This window comes from Myxine glutinosa, chromosome 10 (genome assembly GCF_964187855.1).
Source record: "Myxine glutinosa chromosome 10, kmMyxGlut1.1, whole genome shotgun sequence".
NCBI classification, from domain to species: Eukaryota; Metazoa; Chordata; class Myxini; order Myxiniformes; family Myxinidae; genus Myxine; species Myxine glutinosa.
Genome location: NC_136270.1, coordinates 25,219,559 through 25,240,340, shown reverse-complemented (window position 1 = coordinate 25,240,340; position 20,782 = coordinate 25,219,559). Strand labels below are relative to the sequence as shown.

At 51.2% G+C, this 20,782-nt stretch overlaps 2 protein-coding genes across 4 annotated transcripts in view; one reads left to right on the top strand and one right to left on the bottom strand.

Annotated features, from left to right (window-relative positions):
* The window catches only part of LOC137433499 (cytochrome P450 2C23), a 114,988-nt gene extending 98,645 nt beyond the window's left edge, over window positions 1-16,343 (bottom strand). The window contains exons 1-2 of one of the 3 annotated variants that reach the window (XM_078785455.1): window positions 16,292-16,332; window positions 16,222-16,248 (exon numbers count right to left, since the gene is read on the bottom strand). The gene's annotated coding sequence lies outside the window, so the exon portion shown is untranslated. Of the gene's footprint in view, window positions 1-16,221 lie in introns of all 3 variants that reach the window. The other 2 variants (XM_078785458.1, XM_078785453.1) reach the window with 2 other exon arrangements.
* A 336-nt stretch (window positions 16,344-16,679) lies between these two features.
* The window catches only part of SMG1 (SMG1 nonsense mediated mRNA decay associated PI3K related kinase), a 302,694-nt gene continuing 298,591 nt past the window's right edge, over window positions 16,680-20,782 (top strand). The window contains exon 1 of the mRNA XM_068125825.2: window positions 16,680-16,893. Coding sequence (XP_067981926.2) covers window positions 16,823-16,893 — 71 coding nt within the window. The 5' untranslated portion in view covers window positions 16,680-16,822. The remainder of the gene's footprint in view (window positions 16,894-20,782) is intronic.

Here is a 20,782-nt window from a genome sequence, read left to right as displayed (position 1 = left end):
GCAGGGACAGAAATACAAGTTTGTGTGGCAAGGGTGCCCGGAAAATGTGCATGGTGTTGGTGTCCTGATTTCTGAGGGGTTTGTAGACAGTGTGGTGAGTGCGGCTAGAGTGAGTGAAAGGTTGATGATGGTGAAAATGATGATTGGAAAGCTCTTGGTGAACGTCATCTCGGGATATGCTCCGCAGGTTGGTCGGAGCGATGAAGAGAAGGCCAAGTTCTGGTGTGCGATAGAGAAGCTGATGGAAAACGTGAAAGATGAGGAAGTTGTTGTGGTAGAAGGAGACATAAATGGACATGTGGGAAGGAGTATGGATGGTTTTGAGGGAGTTCATGGGGGTTACAGATATGGTGTGAGGAATGCAGAAGGTGAATTGATTTTGGAGTTTGCTGATGGAGCTGATTTGTTGATTTGTAATACTCAGTTCCAGAAAGAGGATAATAAGCTTGTTACCTACACGTCAGGTGGATCCACGACAACCGTTGACTACCTGATGGTGCGTAGGCGAGAAAGGGGGCACCTCCGGGACACAAAGGTGACCCTGGGGGAGGAGGCTGTTTCACAGCACCGCTTGGTTGTCTGCGACATAAGGGTGAAAGGTGCGAGGAGAGCTCGGCAGGTGAAGTACCAACCGAGAATGAAGGTGTGGAGGTTGAAAGAGGTGACAGTGAGGGAGGCATTAAAAGAGAGGCTGAGTATGGTAGAGGATGATGTGGTTGAGCTTGAAAGTGGTTGGATGTCAATGAAAGTTAGTCTGTTGGGAGTGGTTGGTGAGGTATGTGGATGGACAAAAGGACCACCAAGGCACTCGGAAACATGGGGGTGGGATAATGAAGTTGGAAAGAGGATTGACGAGAAGAGGAAGAGGTTCAAGGAGTGGCAGAAGGCGAAGGGTACGGGGAGCGGAAAAGGCAGAGCATGAAAGTTATAAGGCAGCCAAGAAGGCTGCAAAGAAAGAGGTAGCAAAGGCGCAGGAGGCATGTTGGAAAATGTTCGGAAAACGCTTGGATTCGGAAGAGGGTCAGAGAGTGGTATTCTGTATTGCAAAGCAGATAGCGAAAGAGAGGTGTGATGTGATGGGGGTGGGTTGCTTGAAGGAAGAAGTGGGATAAATCGTTGTCGACCCAGATGGAATTAAAGGAAGATGGAAGAGATGTATGGAAATGCTGTTGAATGCAGAGAATGAATGGGACGGCAACATAGAGAGTAACCCAGTTTTATGACCGGCAGAGAAGATAACTGAGAAGGAAGTTGAGGAAGCGATAAAAGCAATGAAGAGTAGAAAAGCGGGAGGGCTGACGGGAGTTGTAGGAGATATGTTGAAGGCAGCAGGAAGTTGGGTGTGAAGAGAATGACAGAAATCTGTAATCTGGTGGTGAAAGAAGGCAGCATTCCAGTGGATTGGGAACCGAGTACCCTCGTACCTCTATACAAGGGGAAAGGTGACCCTCTGGAGCGTGGCTCGTACCGAGCGATAACGTTATTGGAGTATGGAATGAAGGTATTGGAAAGGGTGTTGGAGAGGACGATAAGGTAGAAAGTGAAGATCGACGAAATGCAGTTTGGATTTATGCCAGGAGGAACGACAGACGTGCTTTTTATTGTAAGGCAGAAGCAGAAGTACATGGAAAAGGGGAAGAAGTTGTTTCTTGGGTTTTTTGATCTGGAGAAAGCATTCGATAGGGTTCCATGCGAAGTAATGAAATGGACATTGAGGAAGTTAGGAGTGGAGGAATGGTTGATCATAGTAGTGATGGCAACGTATGAGAGAGCGCGCACAGCTGTAAGGACGGAGGACGGGAACATTGGTGAGTTTGAGGTGAAGGTGGGAGTGCATCAGGAGGAGGGAGTGGTGGTGGGAGTACTAAGTCAACTACTATTTGTAGCTGTGATGGAGGTGCTGGCTCGGAATGTAAAGGAGGGTTTACCGTGGGAGTTGTTGTATGCAGATGATCTGGTGTTGATTGCAGAAAGTATGGATGGACTGAAGGAGAAGTTGAACAAATGGAAGGAATGTATGGAGATTGGAGACAAAAGGTCTGAAGGTGAATATCGGAATAACAAAGGTGATGGCAAGTGGTAAAGGTGATGATGGTGATGGTCTCCAAAGCCAGTCGCCGATTGGGCATCCTCCATCGTGCAAAGTCCTTCAATGGAACACCTGAGCTCCTCACCACATACAAGGCTTTCATCCGCAGCTCAATGGAATACTGTTCCCCGCTCTGGGCCGGTGCTGCTACCTCACACCTAGCTCGGCTTCACGCTGTTGAAACAAAAGCTGTCAGAATCATTGGAATCTCCTGCGATGAAGCTAACTCCGAGGGCCTTTCACTCACTCACCGCAGGCAGGTTGGTTGTCTTTCTGTCCTCTACCGACTCCTCTCGGGCCTTGCTCCCCCAGCTCTCTCTGTGCTCTGTTCCCCAAATATACCTACAGGTCGCACAAGATCTGCCAGCAACCCTCTTATGGTTAAACTGCAAAAATCTAGGCTCTCTGCTCACCTTCACTCTTTCATTCCCCTTTTCTCCCGCCTCTGGAACAAACTCCCCCACTACCTTCAATCGCACTCCTCCCTCCAGGTCTTTAAAACAGCTGTTCACCACCATCTCTTATCCTCCCCCATCCAAAACCTTGATCTTTTCTACCCCCGCTAATTCACCCCAGATCCACTTTTTTGAAATTCCAACTTATTTCCTGGAAGTCCTTGCAGTGTCCATATGTTTTATACCTCTCCCACCTCCCCACAAGCCCTCTCCCTCTCACAGTTCTCTCGATGTTCCTGCTTTCAAATGTTGTGTTTGTGTCCTTCCCCCTCTCTCCCCATCTTGTCTCCCGCTCCCCTTATTTTGTGTTTTATGTGTCGGTTTGGCTTTTTGTGTGATTAATGTTAGCTCTTTCACGAGCCTCGATCTTGTATATTAAAAAAAAAGAAGAAAAAAAAGCATGTGGTGAGGTGGAAAGAACTCGGAAGTGGCCATGTACTGTGTGCAAGAAGGGTGTTGGAGTGAACTCCATTCAATGTACAATGTGCACAGAGTGGGTTCATCAAAAATGTAGTGGTGTGAGAGGGTCATTAACCAGTGTGGCAGCTACATTCAAATGTAAGCTGTGCACAGAGGAAGCTGCAGATGGAGGAAATGTTGAGTTGGATCTTGGAGACGGCATGAAGCTGGAAGGTGTGAAAACATTTTGCTACCTTGGAGACATGCTGAATGGAGAAGGTGTATCAGACTCGGCAACGGTTGCTCGAGTGAGATGTGCATGGAAGAAGTTTCGGGAACTGAGTGGCGTGCTGATGAGGAGGGGAGTGTCGCTGAAGCTGAAGGGAAAGGTGTATGCTGCATATGTGAGAAGTGTTATGATTTATGGGAGCAAAACATGGGTAATGAACGTAGAGCAGCAACGAAGGCTGGAAAGGGTGGAAATGCGAATGGTTCGGTGGATGTGTGGAGTATCGTTGAGAGAGAGGAAGACAAATGATGAATTGCGAAAGATGATGGGAATAGAGCCTGTAATGGATGCTGTGAAGAGAGACAGGTTGAGATGGTTTGGTCATGTGTTGAAGAGTAGGGTTCCACGCAAAGTATTGACATGGGGATTGAGGAAGTTAGGAGTGGAGGAATGGTTGATCAGAGTAGTGATGGCAATGTACAAAAGAGCGCGCACAGCTGTAAGGACGAAGGACGGGAATAGTGGTGAGTTTGAGGTGAAGGTGGGAGTGCATAAGTGGTCGGTACTAAGTCCACTACTATTTGTAGCTGTGATGGAGGTGCTGGCTCAGAACGTAAAGGAGGGTTTACCGTGGGAGTTGTTGTATGCAGATGATCTGGTGTTGATTGCGGAAAGTATGGATGGACTTTTTTTTTTCTTTTTTTCTTTTTTTTTGTTTTCAAGATCGAGGCTCGTGAAAGAGCGAACATTAATCACACAGAAAGACAAACAGACACATAAAACAAATAACATCGGGAGCGGTAGACAAGATGGGGAGAGAGGGGGAAGGACACAAACACAACATTTGAGAGCAGGGACCGAGAGACATGGAGACATCGAGAGATCTGTGGGAGGGAGAGGGCTTTGGGGGGGAGGCATGTGAAGGGGGGGAGGCATGTGAAGGGGGGGGGGGGGGTGGGAGAGGTATAAACATATGGACACTGCCAGGATTTCCAGGAAAGAAGTTGGAATTTCAAACAAGGTGGATCTGGGGTGAATTAGTGGGGGTAGAAAAGATCAAGGTTATGGATGGGGGAAGATAAGAGATGGTGGTGAACAGCGGTTTTAAAGACCTGGAGGGAGGAGAGGGATTGAAGGGAGTGTGGGAGTTTGTTCCACAGGCGGGAGAAAAGAGGAATGAAAGAGTGAAGGTGAGCAGAGAGCCGAGATTTCGGCAGTTTAACCATCAGAGGGTTGCTGGCAGATCTTGTGCGACCTGTAGGAATATTTGGGGGACAGAGCACAGAGAGAGCTGGGGGAGCAAGGCCGGAGAGGAGTCGGTAGAAGACAGAAAGGCCACCTACCTGCCTGCGGTGAGTGAGTGAAAGGCCCTCAGAGATAGCTTCATCGCGGGAGATTCCAATGATTTTGAAAGCTTTGGATTCAACAGCATGAAGCCGAGCCAGGTGTGAGGCAGGAGCACCAGCCCATAGGGGAGAACAGTATTCCATTGAGCTGCGGATGAAAGCCTTGTATGTGGTGAGGAGCTCAGGTGTGCCGAGGAAGGACTTCGCACGACGGAGGATGCCCAGTCGGCGACTGGCTTTGGAGGCCAGCTTGGAAATGTGGTTTTCCCAAGAAAGATCATGGCAGATAGTGAGACCCAAAAGCTTGAGTGACAGAACTTCTTGGAGAGGATTGTTGAGAAAGTAGATGGGAGGGTTGTCCAGTCGATCTTTTCGGAGAGACATAGTAAGAGAGTGAGATTTGTCAGGATTGAAAGACATGTTCCACTTGTTTGACCAGTCTGTGATTTTGTCCAGGTCTTCAGAGAGTGAGGAGGCTGCAGACTGCCGATCTGAGGGAAGAGGAATGGAGCGGCAGAGAGTGGAGTCATCAGCAAAGAGATAGAGAGGATTTTCCAGAGAGTCAGAGAGATCATTGATAAAGACCAGAAAAAGCACAGGGCCCAGCACACTTCCTTGGGGAACTCCAGCCTGAACAGGAAGGGGAGATGAGAGAAATCCATTCAGGGCCACACGTTGACTACGACCAGAGAGGAAGTCCGCAAGCCATGCATGGAGATTTCCATGGATACCATAGGAGGAGAGTTTGGTGAGCAGAGCTGGGTGCCAGACCGTATCAAAGGCCCTTGATATGTCAAGGGAGACAGCTCTGATTTCCTGTTTGGCATTGAGGACCTCCATCCATTGTTGAGACAGCAGAAGCAGCATGTCCAGAGTAGAGTGACCTGGTCTGAAACCAAATTGATGATCAGAGATCAAGCCATTGGAGGAGAGGAAAGATTTCATATCCGAAGCAATGATGGATTCCATGACTTTGCTGATAATTGGGAGCAGGCTGATTGGTCTGTAGTTGCAAGGATCTGTTTTTGAACCTTTTTTGTGTAAAGCGGTAATGTTAGCTGATTTCCAGGATGCTGGCAGATGACCTTGAGCAAAAGATAGGGTGAAAAGAACAGAGAGAGGGTGAGATAGAGCGGCAGAGCTGGATTTTAGGACCCGTGGGCTGATGCCGTCTGGTCCAGTTGCAGAATCAGAGTCGAGGTTTGACAAAAACTCCTCCACCTTGTCAGGAGAGAAGGACACAGAGTCCAGGAGCAGTTGGGTTCGACTGGGAAAGGTGGGAACAGAGAGAGGTGGGTTTGGGACTAAGGATTTTGAGGCGAACACAGAGTTGAGGCATTCGGCTTTGTCACGTGCGATGTCAACTGTGTGGCCATTTGAGGTAAGGGAGGGGATGGAGGGGGAACAAACACCAGAAACGGATTTGACCAGACGCCACCAGGATTTGGAGGAAGGAGACAGGTTTGAGAGTTCATTCTTGAGTGAGGAGAGATAGTGCTTCCTGGCACTCCTGAGGGTAGACACACACTTGTTCCGAGCTTGGTGGAAGGAACTGAGATTTCCTTCAGTTGGATTAGCCTTCCAAGAGGCAAAGGCAAGTTGTTTCAGGGCAACTGCCTCACCACAAGGTTCAGTGTACCATGGACGGGAGGAAGGGTAAGACAATTGAAGGCGAGATGGGATAAATCTGTGCATGAGAGAGATCAGTTTGCTTTGGAAGAATTCCCAGGAAGAATTGATGTCAGAGGCAGTGGAGATGGGAGACCAATCCAGACGATTGATGGCTGCTTGAAGACCGTCCCAGTCGGCCTGAGTGAAATGCCAGACTCGTCGACGCTGAGGAGGCTCTCTGAGAATGGCCAGAGAGATGTCCACTTTGACAAGCACATGATCAGAAGATCATGGGAATGACTGATGGGAATGACTCGGCAACGGACTGAAGGAAAAGATGAACAAGTGGAAGGAATGTATGGAGACAAAAGGTCTGAAGGTGAATATCGGAAAGACGAAGGTGATGGCAAGTGTTAAAGCATGTGGTGAGGTGGAAAGAACTGGGAAGTGGCCCTGTGCTGTGTGTAGGAAGGGTGTCGGAGTGTACTCCATTCAATGTTCAATGTGCGCTGAGTGGGTTCATCAAAAAATGTCGTGGTCTGAGAGGGTCATTAACCAGTGTGGCAGCTACATTGAAATATAAGGTGTGCACAGAGGGAGCTGCAGATGGAGGAAATGTTGAGTTGGATCTTGGAGACGACGTGAAGCTGGAAGGTGTGAAAACATTTTGCTTCCTTGGAGACATGCTGAATGGAGAAGGTGGATCAGACTCGGCAACGGTTGCCAGAGTGAGATGTGCATGGAAGAAGTTTCGGGAACTGAGTGGCGTGCTGATGATGAGGGGAGTGTCGTTGAAGCTGAAGGGAAAGGTGTATGCTGCATGTGTGAGAAGTGTTATGAGTTATGGGAGAAAGACATGGGTAATGAACGTAGAGCAGCAACGAAGGTTGGAAAGGGTGGAAATGTGAATGGTTCGACGGATGTGCGGAGTATCGTTGAGAGAGAGGAAGACAAATGATGAATTGCGAAAGATGATGGGAATAGAGCCTGTGATTGATGCTGTGAAGAGGAACAGGTTGAGATGGTTTGGTCATGTGTTGAGGAAGGATGAAAGTGACTGGTTGAGAAGAGTGATGGAAATGAATGTAGAAGGAAGTAGAGGATGGGGAAGACCGAGAAAGACTTGGCTAAAGATGGTGGAAGAAGAAATGCGGGCAAGGGGGTTAACAAGGAGAGATGCAGAAAATAGGGCAAAATGGAGAAGATTGTCATGGGGACCGCAAGGCTAACCCCCGCTCCAGTAGGGAAAATGGCCTTTAAAATGCATGTTGTTGTTGTTGATGGTCATGTGTTGAAGAATGATGAAAGTGACTGGTTGAGAAGAGTGATGGAAATGAATGTAGAAGGAAGTAGAGGACGGTGAAGACCGAGAAAAACTTGGCTAAAGGTGGTGGAAGAAGAAATGCGGGCAAGGGGGTTAACAAGGGGAGACGCAGAAAATAGGGCAAAATGGAGAAGATTGTCATGGGACCGGCAAGTCTACCCCCCTCCCCCCCCCCCCCTCATTTTTATTTGATACACAATAAAATGATACACAACATAATTTTCAACGTAGCATACATGATGCTTAATTTGTTTGGTACTAGGGCATTGCCCGTACTATATCTATATCTAAAATTATATCCCCCCCCTCTATTTACATGAAATGGTTTGGTCCAAAGCGAACGGCTTGCGAGTACGGTGACAATCCCCCCCCCTCTATTTACATGCAATGGTTTGGTCCAAAGCGAACGGCTTCCGGAGTTTGGTAAAGAAATCGCCATCGCGTGCACAAACGCGCAGGAAAGCGAATGAATCGCAAATTCGTTTTTATTAGTTTTAAAACATAGTTTAACGCCAACATAGTTTGCAAACGTGAAATAAATGAATACGCTGTCAAATGTGCCATCCGAGGCAGAGTGTGTCCTCCACGTTCGGCACACGCGATCGTTCGCTGCTCTCTGATTGGTTGAATCGTTTTTTGGACATAGCTCGGTAAGTAATTGTCCGATTAATATGAAACCTTGAAAAGGCACATCCTCGGGTCCCCAGCAATATACCTGGCAAGTGAAAAGTATATCGGACCCGTGGTTGTCGAGAAACAGCGGTCACAGACAAACGTACAGACGTACAGACGTACAGAGATTACTGGAATTATAGATAGACTAGGGCATGCCCGTACTATATATATGCCCGTACTATATATCTATCTAAAATTATATCCCCCCCCTCTATTTACATGAAATGGTTTGGTTCATTCGCAACGCCAAAGCGAACGGCGAACGGCTTGCGAGTACAGTGACAATCCCCCCCCTCTATTTACATGAATGGTTTGGTCCATTCGCAACGACCACAGAACCCCCCCCCCCCCCTCTATTTACATGCAATGGTTTGGTCCAAAGCGAACGGCTTCCGGAGTTTGGTAAAGCAATCGCCATCGCGTGCACAAACGCGCAGGAAAGCGAATGAATCGCAAATTCGTTTTTATTAGTTTTAAAACTTTATTAAAACATAGTTTAACGCCAACATAGTTTGCAAACGTGAAATAAATGAATACGCTCTCAAATGTGCCATCCGAGGCAGTGTGCCCGCCACGTTCGGCACACGCGATCGTTCGCTGCTCTCTGATTGGTTGAATCGTTTTTTGGACATAGCTCGGTAAGTAATTGTCCGATTAATATGAAACCTTGAAAAGGCACATCCTCGGGTCCCCAGCAATATACCTGGCAAGTTAAAAGTATATCGGACCCGTGGTTGTCGAGAAACAGCGGTCACAGACAAACGTACAGACGTACAGACAGACAGACAGAGATTACTGGAATTATAGATAGATGATGAAACAACACGGAGGGTAACATTACATTTGCCCAAGCTAGGGTATTGTTGGTTATAAATATTCCATGATGTTTGTGCTCTGGCATGTCGGGTAATATGTGGGGTTAATTTTAATGCATCAAGCTCTTCCATGGAACTTGATTCTTGGAAGCTAAGGGCAATTTTATAAGATTTCAAAACCTAAAAGTAAACCGAAACAAAATTTTGGCAAAACAAACTTTTTTTTTTGGTTTTCTGAAGGTTGCATATCTGGATTATCACAATATATGGGATTTATATGCATATGTGGGTATGATTATCTGCAATTTGGTACCATCTGTACATATCTAGAGTAAATATTAATGCCTGTATGTAAAATTGATCGACTATATTCAAATATCGCGAATCGTGCGGACATGATGAGCCACATGAATATGGTCATAAGTCGGTTGTGTAAACCTCCAGAGAATGACAACCTGGAATTTGTCGTCCCCAAAGGCCCCCTCTATCCAAACAAATAGTTTTAAGGTATATACACTGATGTGTGAATGGAATCACAATTTAAGCCTTTATTGAAGTTGGTTCACACACTAAGCCTTAGTGACTAAGGTAAGGCATTGTGTTTTCAGGTTGTCCATCTGGCTGTCCGTACATCCGTCCGTGATAGCTTTTCGTTACCGTGATAACTTGAGAACGACTGAAGGGATCATAGTCAAACTTGGTACAATTATGTAGAATGATGTAAAGATGAACTGATTATATTTTGGGGTCAAGAGGTCAAAGGTCAAAGTCTGTAATAGGTCTATAACTTGAGAACGGCTGAAGGGATCTAAGTCAAACTTGGTGCAGGTATGTATAATGAGGTAAAGATAAACTGATTAGATTTTGAGGTCATGGGGTCAAATGCTAAAGGTCAGAGTTCATGTTAAGTAAAAATTTATGTTGCCATGTCAACGTGTGAATAAGTGATGGGATTTTGAACAAATTTGGTATAGGTACAAGGGGCAGTTAATAAGTAACCTTAAAATATTTTTCACAACTTGTTTATTGCATGCACGTGTGCAACAACTGTGTTATTTATCAACATAATCTCCATTGCGTTCAATGCATTTTTTCCATTGCTTTACTAAGTCCTGGATTCCTCTAGAAAATAAATAAATAAATATTTTGGCTGCTTGTGTCGCCATTCGTGCACCGCCTCTTGGACCTCTTTGTCGTATCGGAAAGTGGTTCCAACAAGCTACCTCTTTAAGTGGCCCAAATATGTGGCAATCCAAATGGGCGAGGTCTGGCAAGTAGGGTGGATGAGGAAGACACTCAAAATGCAGGTCTGAAGGAACTGCGCTCCAACGCGAGTCGAAAGAATTGACGCGACCAAAGACGGAATTCGTCCGAGTTGCTTTATTGAAACAAAACAGCTCAGGTATTCTAACAAGCCCGTTTATCGGGCAGCAATATATATACACATTTATGTCGGGAAGTTTGCCCGGCAAAAGCTATACCGGGCATGCCCGGGTGTCAAGGGCGAGCCTTGGAAAGGCGAGTCTGGACCTGCCCGGGCGTGTTTGGCTGCGGCCTGGCAAGTCGAGGCTGGGCGTGCCCGGGCGCTCTGGGCGAGCCCTGGAAAGGCGATAGCGGGCATGCCTGGACGCTCTGGGCGAGCCCTGGAAAGGCGATAGCGGGCATGCCCGGACGCTCTGGGCGAGCCCTGAAAAGGCGATAGCGGGCATGCCTGGACGCTCTGGGCGAGCCCTGGAAAGGCGAGAGCGGGCATGCCCGGGAAAGACGAGACCGGGCGTGCCCGGGAGGTTCGGGCGTGCCCGGGAACAGTGAGTCCGGGCATGCCCGGGAGAGGCGCGTCTGGCCGTGTTCTGGCCGGTGCAAGGCGATTGTGTGCATCCAGCGGTAACCGCTACACACGCCCCTCCAGAATCGGCCTGCACCGGCAGGGTCAATTTAAGGGGGGTCCGGATGACCCGGCCGAAGCGACCCCTGGAGGGTCGTGGGGAGGGGTCCGACGTGGTGGTGGGTGGTCGAGCGGGGGGAACTGTGGACGGGGGGTGGCCTCGCCGCGGAGGAAGGGCCAACCGTGGTGGTCGGTCGACGTCCATGTGCGCCGGTTTGAGGCGGTCCACAGAAATCCGGTCCGGCCGGCCGCCGAAGTCGACGATGAAAGACTTGTCGCCCCGTCGCAGGACCCGGAAGGGCCCGTCGTACGGCGGCCGGAGTGGCCCCCGGTGCGCGTCATGACGCACAAAGACGTACTCCGCTGTGCGAAGCGCCGGGGGGACGTAGGACTGGGGGCCACCGTGGCGGGACGTCGGCACGGGGGCAAATCGTCGGGCGGCCTCCTGGAGGTCGGAGCACTGGCGAGCGGCGGACCAGGGACTGGTAGCGTCGGGCACGAATTCGCCCGGGACGCGGAGCGGCTGGCCGTAGACGAGCTCGGCGGCGGACGCCTGGAGGTCTTCCTTGGGGGCCGTGCGAAGGCCCAAAAGGACCCACGGCAGCCCGTCGGCCCAACCGTCGTCCTGAAGGCCGGCCATGAGTGCGGCCTTCATGGAGCGGTGAAACCGCTCGCACAACCCGTTGGCTTGGGGGTGGTAGGCCGTGGTGCGGTGCAGCGTGACCCCCAACGAACGGGCGACCGCGCCCCAAAGCTCAGACGTGAACTGTGGGCCGCGGTCGGACGAGATGTCCGCTGGTGCGCCAAAGCGCGCGACCCAGGTGGCGATGAACGCCTGCGCCACGTCGGCGGTGGTGGTGGAGGCCCGAGAAAGAGAGGGGCACGGCCTCCGGCCACCTGGTGGTCCTGTCCACCATGGTGAGCAGGTGGGTGAACCCCGCGAGGGGGGCAGGGGACCCACCAGGTCCACGTGGACGTGGTCGAAACGCCGTTCAGGCACGGCGAAAGGTGCCAGCGGGGCCTGGGTGTGGCGGTGGACCTTGACCCGCTGGCAGGCCGTGCAGGCGTTGGCCCAGTCGCGGATGTTTCGTCGAAGGCCGTGCCAGACGAAACGCGCCGACACCAGCTTCTGAGAAGCTTTCCGGCCCGGGTGAGAAAGGCCGTGGATGGAGGCGAAGATGCGGCGCTGCCAGGAAACGGGCACGATGGGGCGAGGCTGGCCCTGGGAGACGTCGCAGAGCAGGACGGTGCCCGCGAAGGGAATGTCGGCCAGGCGGAGGCCCGTGTCCGCCGCACGGAGTGCCTGCACCGAGGCGTCGGTGGTCTGGTCGGCCGCCATGAGCGCGAAGTCCACGCCGAGGTGGACCGCGTTCGCGCTGGCCCGAGAAAGACAGTCGGCCACGGCGTTGTCTTTGCCGGCGACGTGCCGGATGTCCGTGGTGAACTTCAACACGGCGGAGAGGTGGCGCTGCTGGCGGGCCGACCACGGCTCCGTGACCTTAGCCATTGCGTAGACCAACGGCTTGTGGTCGACGAAAGCCGTGAACGGGCGGCCCTCCAGGAGGTGTCGGAAATGGCGAACGGCCAGGAATAGCCTGAGCAGCTCGCGGTCGAACGTGCTGTAGTTTAACTCGTTCGGCCGGAGTTGCCGGCTGAAAAAAGCGAGTGGCTGCCAAACCCCGTCCACCCATTGCTCATGGACGGCGCCCACCGCGTAGTTGGAGGCGTCCGTAGTGAGGGCGATGGGCGCGTTGAGCACCGGGTGAACCAGCAGCGTTGCGTCGGCGAGGGCCCGTTTGGCGCTGGCGAAGGCCGCGTCCATGGCCGCGGACCAAACAATGTCATGCTTGGCCGGCTTGCCCCGGAGGGCCTCGTAAAGGGGCCGCATGAGCTGAGCAGCGCGGGGCACGAATCGGTGATAAAAATTCACCATGCCGAGGAACTCTTGGAGGGCCTTGATGGAACGGGGACGCGGGAACGTGGTGATGGCCTCGACCTTGGTCGGCAGCGGCACGGCCCCGGTCTTGGTGATGCGGTGGCCCAAAAAGTCAACGGTCGTCGCGCCGAAGTGGCATTTGACCGGGTTGACAATTAAGCCGTGCTCGCTGAGGCGACCGAACAGTGTTCGGAGGTGGAGGAGGTGCTCGGCGCGGGACGTGCTGGCGACGAGGATATCGTCCAGATAGACGAAAAGAAACGGCAGGTCGCGCAGCACGCCGTCCATCAAGCGCTGGAACGCCTGGGCCGCGTTCTTGAGGCCAAACGGCATCCGCAAAAATTCGAACAGGCCGAACGGCGTGATGACGGCCGTCTTCGGGACGTCGGCCGCCCGGACAGGTACCTGGTGGTAGCCCTGTATCAGGTCAATTTTCGAAAAGATGACCCGTCCCGCCAAACGGGCGGAAAAGTCCTGAATATGCGGGATCGGGTACCTGTCGGGGGTGGTAGCGTCGTTGAGACGGCGGTAGTCGCCACACGGGCGCCATCCACCCCCCGGCTTTGGCACGATGTGCAGTGGCGAGGCCCACGCGCTATCGGAGCGCCGCACGATGCCGAGGTGCTCCAACGCGTCGAACTCGGCCTTCGCCACGGCGAGCTTGGCCGGGTCGAGGCGGCGGGCCCTGGCGTAGACCGGCGGGCCCGTAGTGGGTATGTGGTGCTCAATCCCGTGCCGCACCTCGACGGCCGAAAACGTCGGCCGCGTGAGGGCCGGGAATTCCGCGAGCAGGCGAGCGAACTCGTTCGCTGCCGGGAGGGCGCACGCCAGTTCGGTCGGCGCGGAGCTGCTCATCATGCACGCCAGGGAGCTGAAGGTCTCGGCGTTGACAAGGCGACGACGTTTGACGTCGACCAGCAGCCCATGCGCGCAGAGGAAGTCGGCGCCCAGCAAAGCCATGGGGACGCAGGCGGTCACAAAAGTCCATTGAAAACGCTGGCTGCCGAAGCAGAGGGTGATGACGCGTGGGCCGAAAGTGCGTATGGCCAAGCCATTAGCAGCGACCAAAGAGGGGCCGCAAACGGCGTCCCGCCTGTCCTGCTCGGAGGCGGGTATGACGCTCAGTTGGGCGACGGTGTCACACAGGAAACGCTGCCCAGACGCTTTGTCCCGAATAAACAGCAAGTTGCCCGAGTGGCCGGCGCTCATGGCTGGGAATGAACGCCGGCCCGGCCGTTTCCCGACCTGCCGAAAGTGCACGGGGGTCGGCACGTCCGAGCCTTGTGTCCGAACCTGGCGTGGTAATAACACCACGCCCGGTCAGGTGGAGGCCCCGGCCGTCGTGTCGGAAGCGGGCGGTGCGGCGTGGCGGCCGCCAGTTGCACCGGCAGTTCGGCCTCCAACCGCGCAGGGCGCTCGGGCGTCGTGGGCGTCGCCTCGGACGGCGGCGGGCTCCAAGTAACCGCGCCGATGTGCTGGCCCACCGAGGAGATCTTATCGGCTTCCCTGGTGAGGGCGCGGGAATCCGTGATCAACGTGCCAGCCAGGGCGAGGCGTACCGGGTGAGGCAGCTGGCGAAGGAACAGCTCGCGGAACAGAAAATCCGGAGAGTGCTCACCGAGCAACGAGAGCATATAGTCCATGCGCTCTGACGGGCGCGTGTCGCCGAGCTCGGGCAGAGCGAGCAGGCGCCGTGCGCGTGCTGCCGGTGAGAGGGCAAAAGCGTCGAGGAGGAGTGTCTTCAGCGCGTCGTATTTGTCAGCAGCCGGCGGGTGCTCGAGGAGGCTCAAGGCGCGGGCCGCGGTGGCGGAACCGAGCGCCTCCACAACATGGTGGAAGCGGGTGTCGTCCGCGGTGATGCCTCACAGGGCGAACTGAGAGTCCGCCTGAGCGAACCAAACAGCCGCGTGAGCCTCCCAGAAGGTAGCCCGTTTAAGCGTCACTGCCGTATCCATGTCGGTAGGTCACCAATGAAGGAACTGCGCTCCAACGCGAGTCGAAAGAATTGACGCGACCAAAGACGGAATTCGTCCGAGTTGCTTCATTGAAACAAAACAGCTCAGGTATTCTAACAAGCCCGTTTATCGGGCAGCAATATATATACACATTTATGTCGGGAAGTTTGCCCGGCGAAAGCTATACCGGGCATGCCCGGGTGTCAAGGGCGAGCCTTGGAAAGGCGAGTCTGGACCTGCCCGGGCGTGTTTGGCTGCGGCCTGGCAAGTCGAGGCTGGGCGTGCCCGGGCGCTCTGGGCGAGCCCTGGAAAGGCGATAGCGGGCATGCCCGGACGCTCTGGGCGAGCCCTGGAAAGGCGATAGCGGGCATGCCCGGACGCTCTGGGCGAGCCCTGAAAAGGCGATAGCGGGCATGCCCGGACGCTCTGGGCGAGCCCTGGAAAGGCGAGAGCGGGCATGCCCGGGAAAGACGAGACCGGGCGTGCCTGGGAGGTTCGGGCGTGCCCGGGAACAGTGAGTCCGGGCATGCCCGGGAGAGGCGCGTCTGGCCGGTGCAAGGCGATTGTGTGCATCCAGCGGTAACCGCTACAGGTCCTCGATTGTTGCAGCTGTAGCGCGGGCAGCATGGAGCCGAGCATCGTCATGCTGCAGCAAAACACCGGTTGTGAGTAGTCCACGACGTTTTGATCTGATTGCTGGTTTCAGCTTATATTAAGAGGTTGCAGTATGATGCACAGGTGACTGTGGTCCCTCTGGGCATGTAATGATCTGCAAGTGGGCCTCGGCTATATGATATAACATATGTCGTCCACAACTACACACGTTACATTCTGGCATTTTTTTCGCCATTTTGAGGTTACTTATTGACTGGCCCTCGTATATGATTTATATGATGCAAAGATGAACTAATTGGATTATGGCCATTTCAGGTAAAAAAAAATGTCTATCGAGGTCATGTCAGGTAAAAATGTGATAACTTGAGAACAGCTGAAGGGATTTAAATCAAACTTTGTGCAGGTATGTGTAATGATGTAACAATGTGGGCGGAGGCATATGTGTCGACGTCGTGACGTCGAAGAGCGTCGTTCTACTTCTAGTTTCTTCAAAATTTAAAAGGATGTCGGGATGATCGATCATGAGACGATCATGTAAAACCATTGTGACCTAGATCTTTGTCGGCCTACATCTTTTCATCCCGACATATAAATCAAATGGTATTATAATTATGTACATCATAAAAGCATTACACCAAACATTAATTTGTGGGGTTTTGAAAACATCATTAAAATGTTGTCGAAGAACATTTTTTAACTTTATTATGAATATGAAATTAGGCCGAATAAATTATTGTCATCAACGTCAAAAACGTAACCACAAGGAGGCCATTAGGCATTACCGGACCATCAACATCAAGCCTGCACAACTGTTGCCAACCTATAGTTGTTTCTCAGGCGTTCTATCCTTTTAAATGTTGAGCGTCAAACAAGGAAGCAGCACGTACTTGTTAAGAAGTCTTTGGTAGGCCGCACTACACAGCATTGTAGTGTACTACAATACACAGCACTACATACATAACACACGACACAGCCAGGGTCCAAATCGTCCATCTCCCCGATTTAGAGTGAACGCTCTTATAATTTAACGTAGAAGAGAATTTAAAATATATTTTGTCTTATTCTCCGTTTCAAATGCAAATATATCTAAAATGTAACCAATCAGTATTTAAAAGCTGATTATACGGTTCAGGCGGTGTATCGACAAAGGGAAATTTTTGCCGAGTGATGTCATTTTTGCTTTTCCAAGTTTAACGTTTTTCGACGTCATTGATATTCATTGATAAAGCGGAGTTTTCAAAAAACAACGCGTTTTACATCAAACAACGTCATAAAAGTTATATCTTAAAAAACATTTTCCTCATTTTCCTGACGGAAATGCCATGCATTTCCTGTGTGAATGGTTAATTTGGTTATGATAAAAAAAAAATTCTTCCTGTTTAGGCCTCGTGTGATTTCTCATCCTTTTTCAGCTTGTTAACGGGGTTCTGTTTACTATTCCCCTTTCCACATTGTCTCTTTCTCTCAGGAGATGTGTGTTTGCGTGGAATGAGCCACCGGTCCGCCAACACTCGGCCCAGCAAAAGGCAGCCTCAGCGTTGGCATGATTGGCAGGCGAGGTGAGTCTAGGCCCTGCACTCTGTTTTGTGCTTTCATTAATCATAGTCGCGCGTTTTCTGTCCTAAACGTCGGCCTTTATCATGTTTTCATTATCGGTTGTTCGACGTTTCCTGGGGTAATCAATAGGACAGTTTAGACGTTTCCTGAGGTAATCTCGGCATTTTTATTTATTTCGGTGGCCTCCTCGACAGTTCCCCAAATGACAGACGCGAAACTAAAATCACTTTCAGTTTCATGTTAAATTTCATGTAGCGCATCCTTATTTGATTGTCGATATAGAATTGTATTCATATATTGCGTACGCAGTTGCATTACTGTATTAGGTACCCCGCTTTTAGTTGTCCCCCGTCGCACCGCGGAGCGAAAGGGGGACGATGGTTTTCCCCTCCGTCCGTGCGTGCGTCCGTGCGTGCGTAATGTGAAGGACCGAATTCTAATTTGGTGTGTGGGGGCAACCCACGTCAAAATCCAAGATGGCCGCCGTCATGTATGTCTGAACCTTGTGAGATGAATATCTTGAAAAATAAGCGAAGTACCAACTTCTAATCTGGTGTGTGGGTGTATCGGCACAAGGAAGAACGCTATTGAAAATTGGGTCGCCAGGTCAAAATCCAAGATGGCCGCCGCCATGTATGTCTGAACCTTGTGAGTGAAATATCATATCATAGCATGTTTTCTGCGTCTTCCACTTTGGCAACTCACATCACTTCACCGACGGGGGACCGAGGCGTAACGCTTGTTTTACTTTCATTTCTCTCGCTGCTATCAGGTATCAAGCTTGCTTACCTGTCTTTTCTCAGTTTTAGCCCCGAGCTAACCCTTTTCCCTGTACTTATGTAACAGGTAGATGGATCCAGATGTGCGTTTTGCCATACCATCGTGAACAGCCTTGTCTCCATTTCACATGACATTTTTACCTAAGCCACCGAAAGTGGGCGGAGTTTAAGTTTTCACCCCTGTCTGTCTGTCTTTGAGGAGGATATCTCAAAAAGTTATGCATGGATTCGGACGAAACTTGGTGGACATGTTGGGCGTGTGAAAAGAACGAATAGATTCGATTTTGATGACGATCCGAATCCAGATCCAGACGAAGTCGCCAGAGGCACAATATAAGTAATTATTCGGCTCTGTGTCGTTGGTTGTAAGCGGGTTTCGGAAGGTGGAACGGAGGTTGTGTGTGTGTGTGTGTGTGTGTGTGTGTGTGTGTGTGTGTGTGTGTGTGTGTGTGTGTGTGTGTGTGTGTGTGTGTGTGTGTGTGTGTGTGTGTGTGTGTGTGTGTGTGTGTGTGTGTGTGTGTGTGTGTGTGTGTGTGTGTGTGTGTGTGTGTGTGTGTGTGTGTGTGTCTGCTTGTGGGTGTGTCTGCTTGTGGTTAGGGTTGCATGTTGCATCGCCATTTTTCTCAGATGGCTGAACGGTTCCTCTTCAAACTTTCAGGGGTTAATCAGTTAGTGCCAGGGAGTGTCTTAGGCCAAAAAATTGAAAAAAAGTTCGATTTTCTTTTTGGATTCTTAAAAATTGCTCTTTAGTGCCTAGGCCTTTGTAACTATGTGAAGTGTAATAAATTTGTGTGTGTGTGTGTGTGTGTGTGTGTGTGTGTGTGTGTGTGTGTGTGTGTGTGTGTGTGTGTGTGTGTGTGTGTGTGTGTATTTAGTGCAGGGGTTCTTAACCTTTTTATCTATCAAGACTCCCAACGGATTGCCCACGATGTCCCCATACCCCGTTCACCAGACTGTTGACTGACCAGGGCATAGCTATGGGGGACTGCGGGCATGTCCCCCTAGAATTTTTTTTGATTTCTCGGTGCTCTGTGGTGCATTCTGAGGGGTGTTTTTACTTTAATTGCCTATTTTTTTGGGATGAAAATTGGTAACTTATTAGTAGACTACGGATTTTTATGTTAAGAAAATAGGCCTTTTATGTTTTGAAAAGCGGAATTTTTTTTTTTTTATGTGAAAAAATCCCGAAATATTTTTTTCCCCCGTTTTATTCATTTTTTATTATTACCAAGTTTTTCAGAAATCAGTCAAAAAAAGAACAAAAAATGGTAAGCTTTTTCCTGCACAACATTAAGCACTCTGGGCTAGTAAACAGGTACAAAATGACGTTCAGGTACCTTTATTGCAAACGCATTGTTTGATAAGTAGAGGACTAGAAGAAATTGACAAGACCCTTTTAGGAACGGTTAAAGTAGGTGTTTGAAATCATTATCTTGGTAATGTTCTCCTTGGTGAGGCGGTGGCGGCGGTCGGTGAGGACGTTTCTGTAGACGGAGAAGGACCTTTCCACGTCGACGCTGACGATGGGGCAGTACCTCAAGAGGGGGATGTCGGCAAGCTTGACTCCAGCCGGCACACCAACCTCAGATCCGTGCTGATCTCCATCCAGGATCAAAGCCACTGTCCTCAGCACACCAATGTCGGGATTGCGCTGCAGCACCGCCTTGAACTTGGTGAGCAGGATCTCCATACGGCAGCCTCGGATCTTTTCGAGCTCCTCCTTGGCCTGATCAAGGAGCTGGAAGGCCTTGGCCAGCTCCATGCCGGCCTCCTCCAGCTGCTTAAGGATCTTCGGGATGAACAACACGTGGGCATTTAAGAAGACCAAACTGAGCTTGATGTCCGCCTTTCCGAACAGGTCCTTGGCACTCCGGATTGCCATCGCGTCGTCATCGTTCAGCTGGTCCACAATGTCCTTGACGGCCTCGAAGTGCTCGGCGTAAAACACCGCGGCGTCGATCCACGTCCCCCACCGAGTCAGAATGGGCTCAGGGGGGGAGATAAAGATTGGGCTGCTGCTCCTTCCAAAGGACAACATGCGACGGGGCTTTGACGAACACCTTCTTCGTCGTGGCAATCAGGTCGTTGACGTCCTTGAACATTTCTCGGACTGTCTCGCAGACACGGTGGAGCGCGTGGGCAACGCAAGTCACATGCAGCAAGTCCGGGAAGAGTTCCTTCAGGGCATGGCCGGCCTTGATCATATAGGCCGCGGCGTCGCTGACGAGGACCTTGAGGCACTCCGGCTTGAAATCAGGCCAAAGATAGCGCTGCGTGTCGTTGACTGCGCGCACGATCTCCCCGGAGTTGGTCTTCTCCAGAAACATGCACTGGACGAGGTGGGGACGAAAGTACCCCTCCTTGGACAAGCGTCCCGCGATGATGTTGGCCACATATCGACCTGCCGAATCGGTCGTCTCGTCGACGGACAGCCAGATGGGCTGCTGTCCGAGGTCGGCACGGAACCCCGCCAAGGCCTCGTCGTAGCACTTGTCGAGGTAGTGCTTTCGAATCCAGCTTTCATCGGGGATCTGGAGAGTGATGTGCTTCTCCAGGAACGACCGGAGGGCAGGGTTTTCCAATTTCGACCATGGGATGCCAGCATGGCCTGGCACAGCTCCTGAGCCATGACGTCGCACTTGTGCCTCTTTCCGCCACCAAAGTCCTCCATGGTGGCTTGCGTGACCGTCCTCTTCTTCTTCAAGGCCAAGTTCTTGTGGCGGTCTTCTCGGACATGTTGGGCCAGCTCAGACTTCTGCTTCGCCCGGAAAGTCTTTTCACAAGCTCGACAGAAAGCCGTGTCACTCGACACTTACTTGAAGGTGGCCCCATCGCCGCCAGCGTTGAATTCCTTCAGCCACTTGTCACAAAGAGCAGCACTCATCTTGATAGGAGACTTGTTCACACTTTGTGTGCACTCTCTCACTGTAGTACACCGCCTCACTGCTGTACACGCTGGGGACGCAACGCACGCAAGTGGACGCAACGTTTTGTTTTTGAGATCGATCGCAGTTAAAAATTTCGATCGCAGTTTAAAATTTCGAAAAATTCCCTAATCTTTTTTAGCATTGCCAGACATTTTCGACCAAAAAGGGCATTTTATTTTATTTTT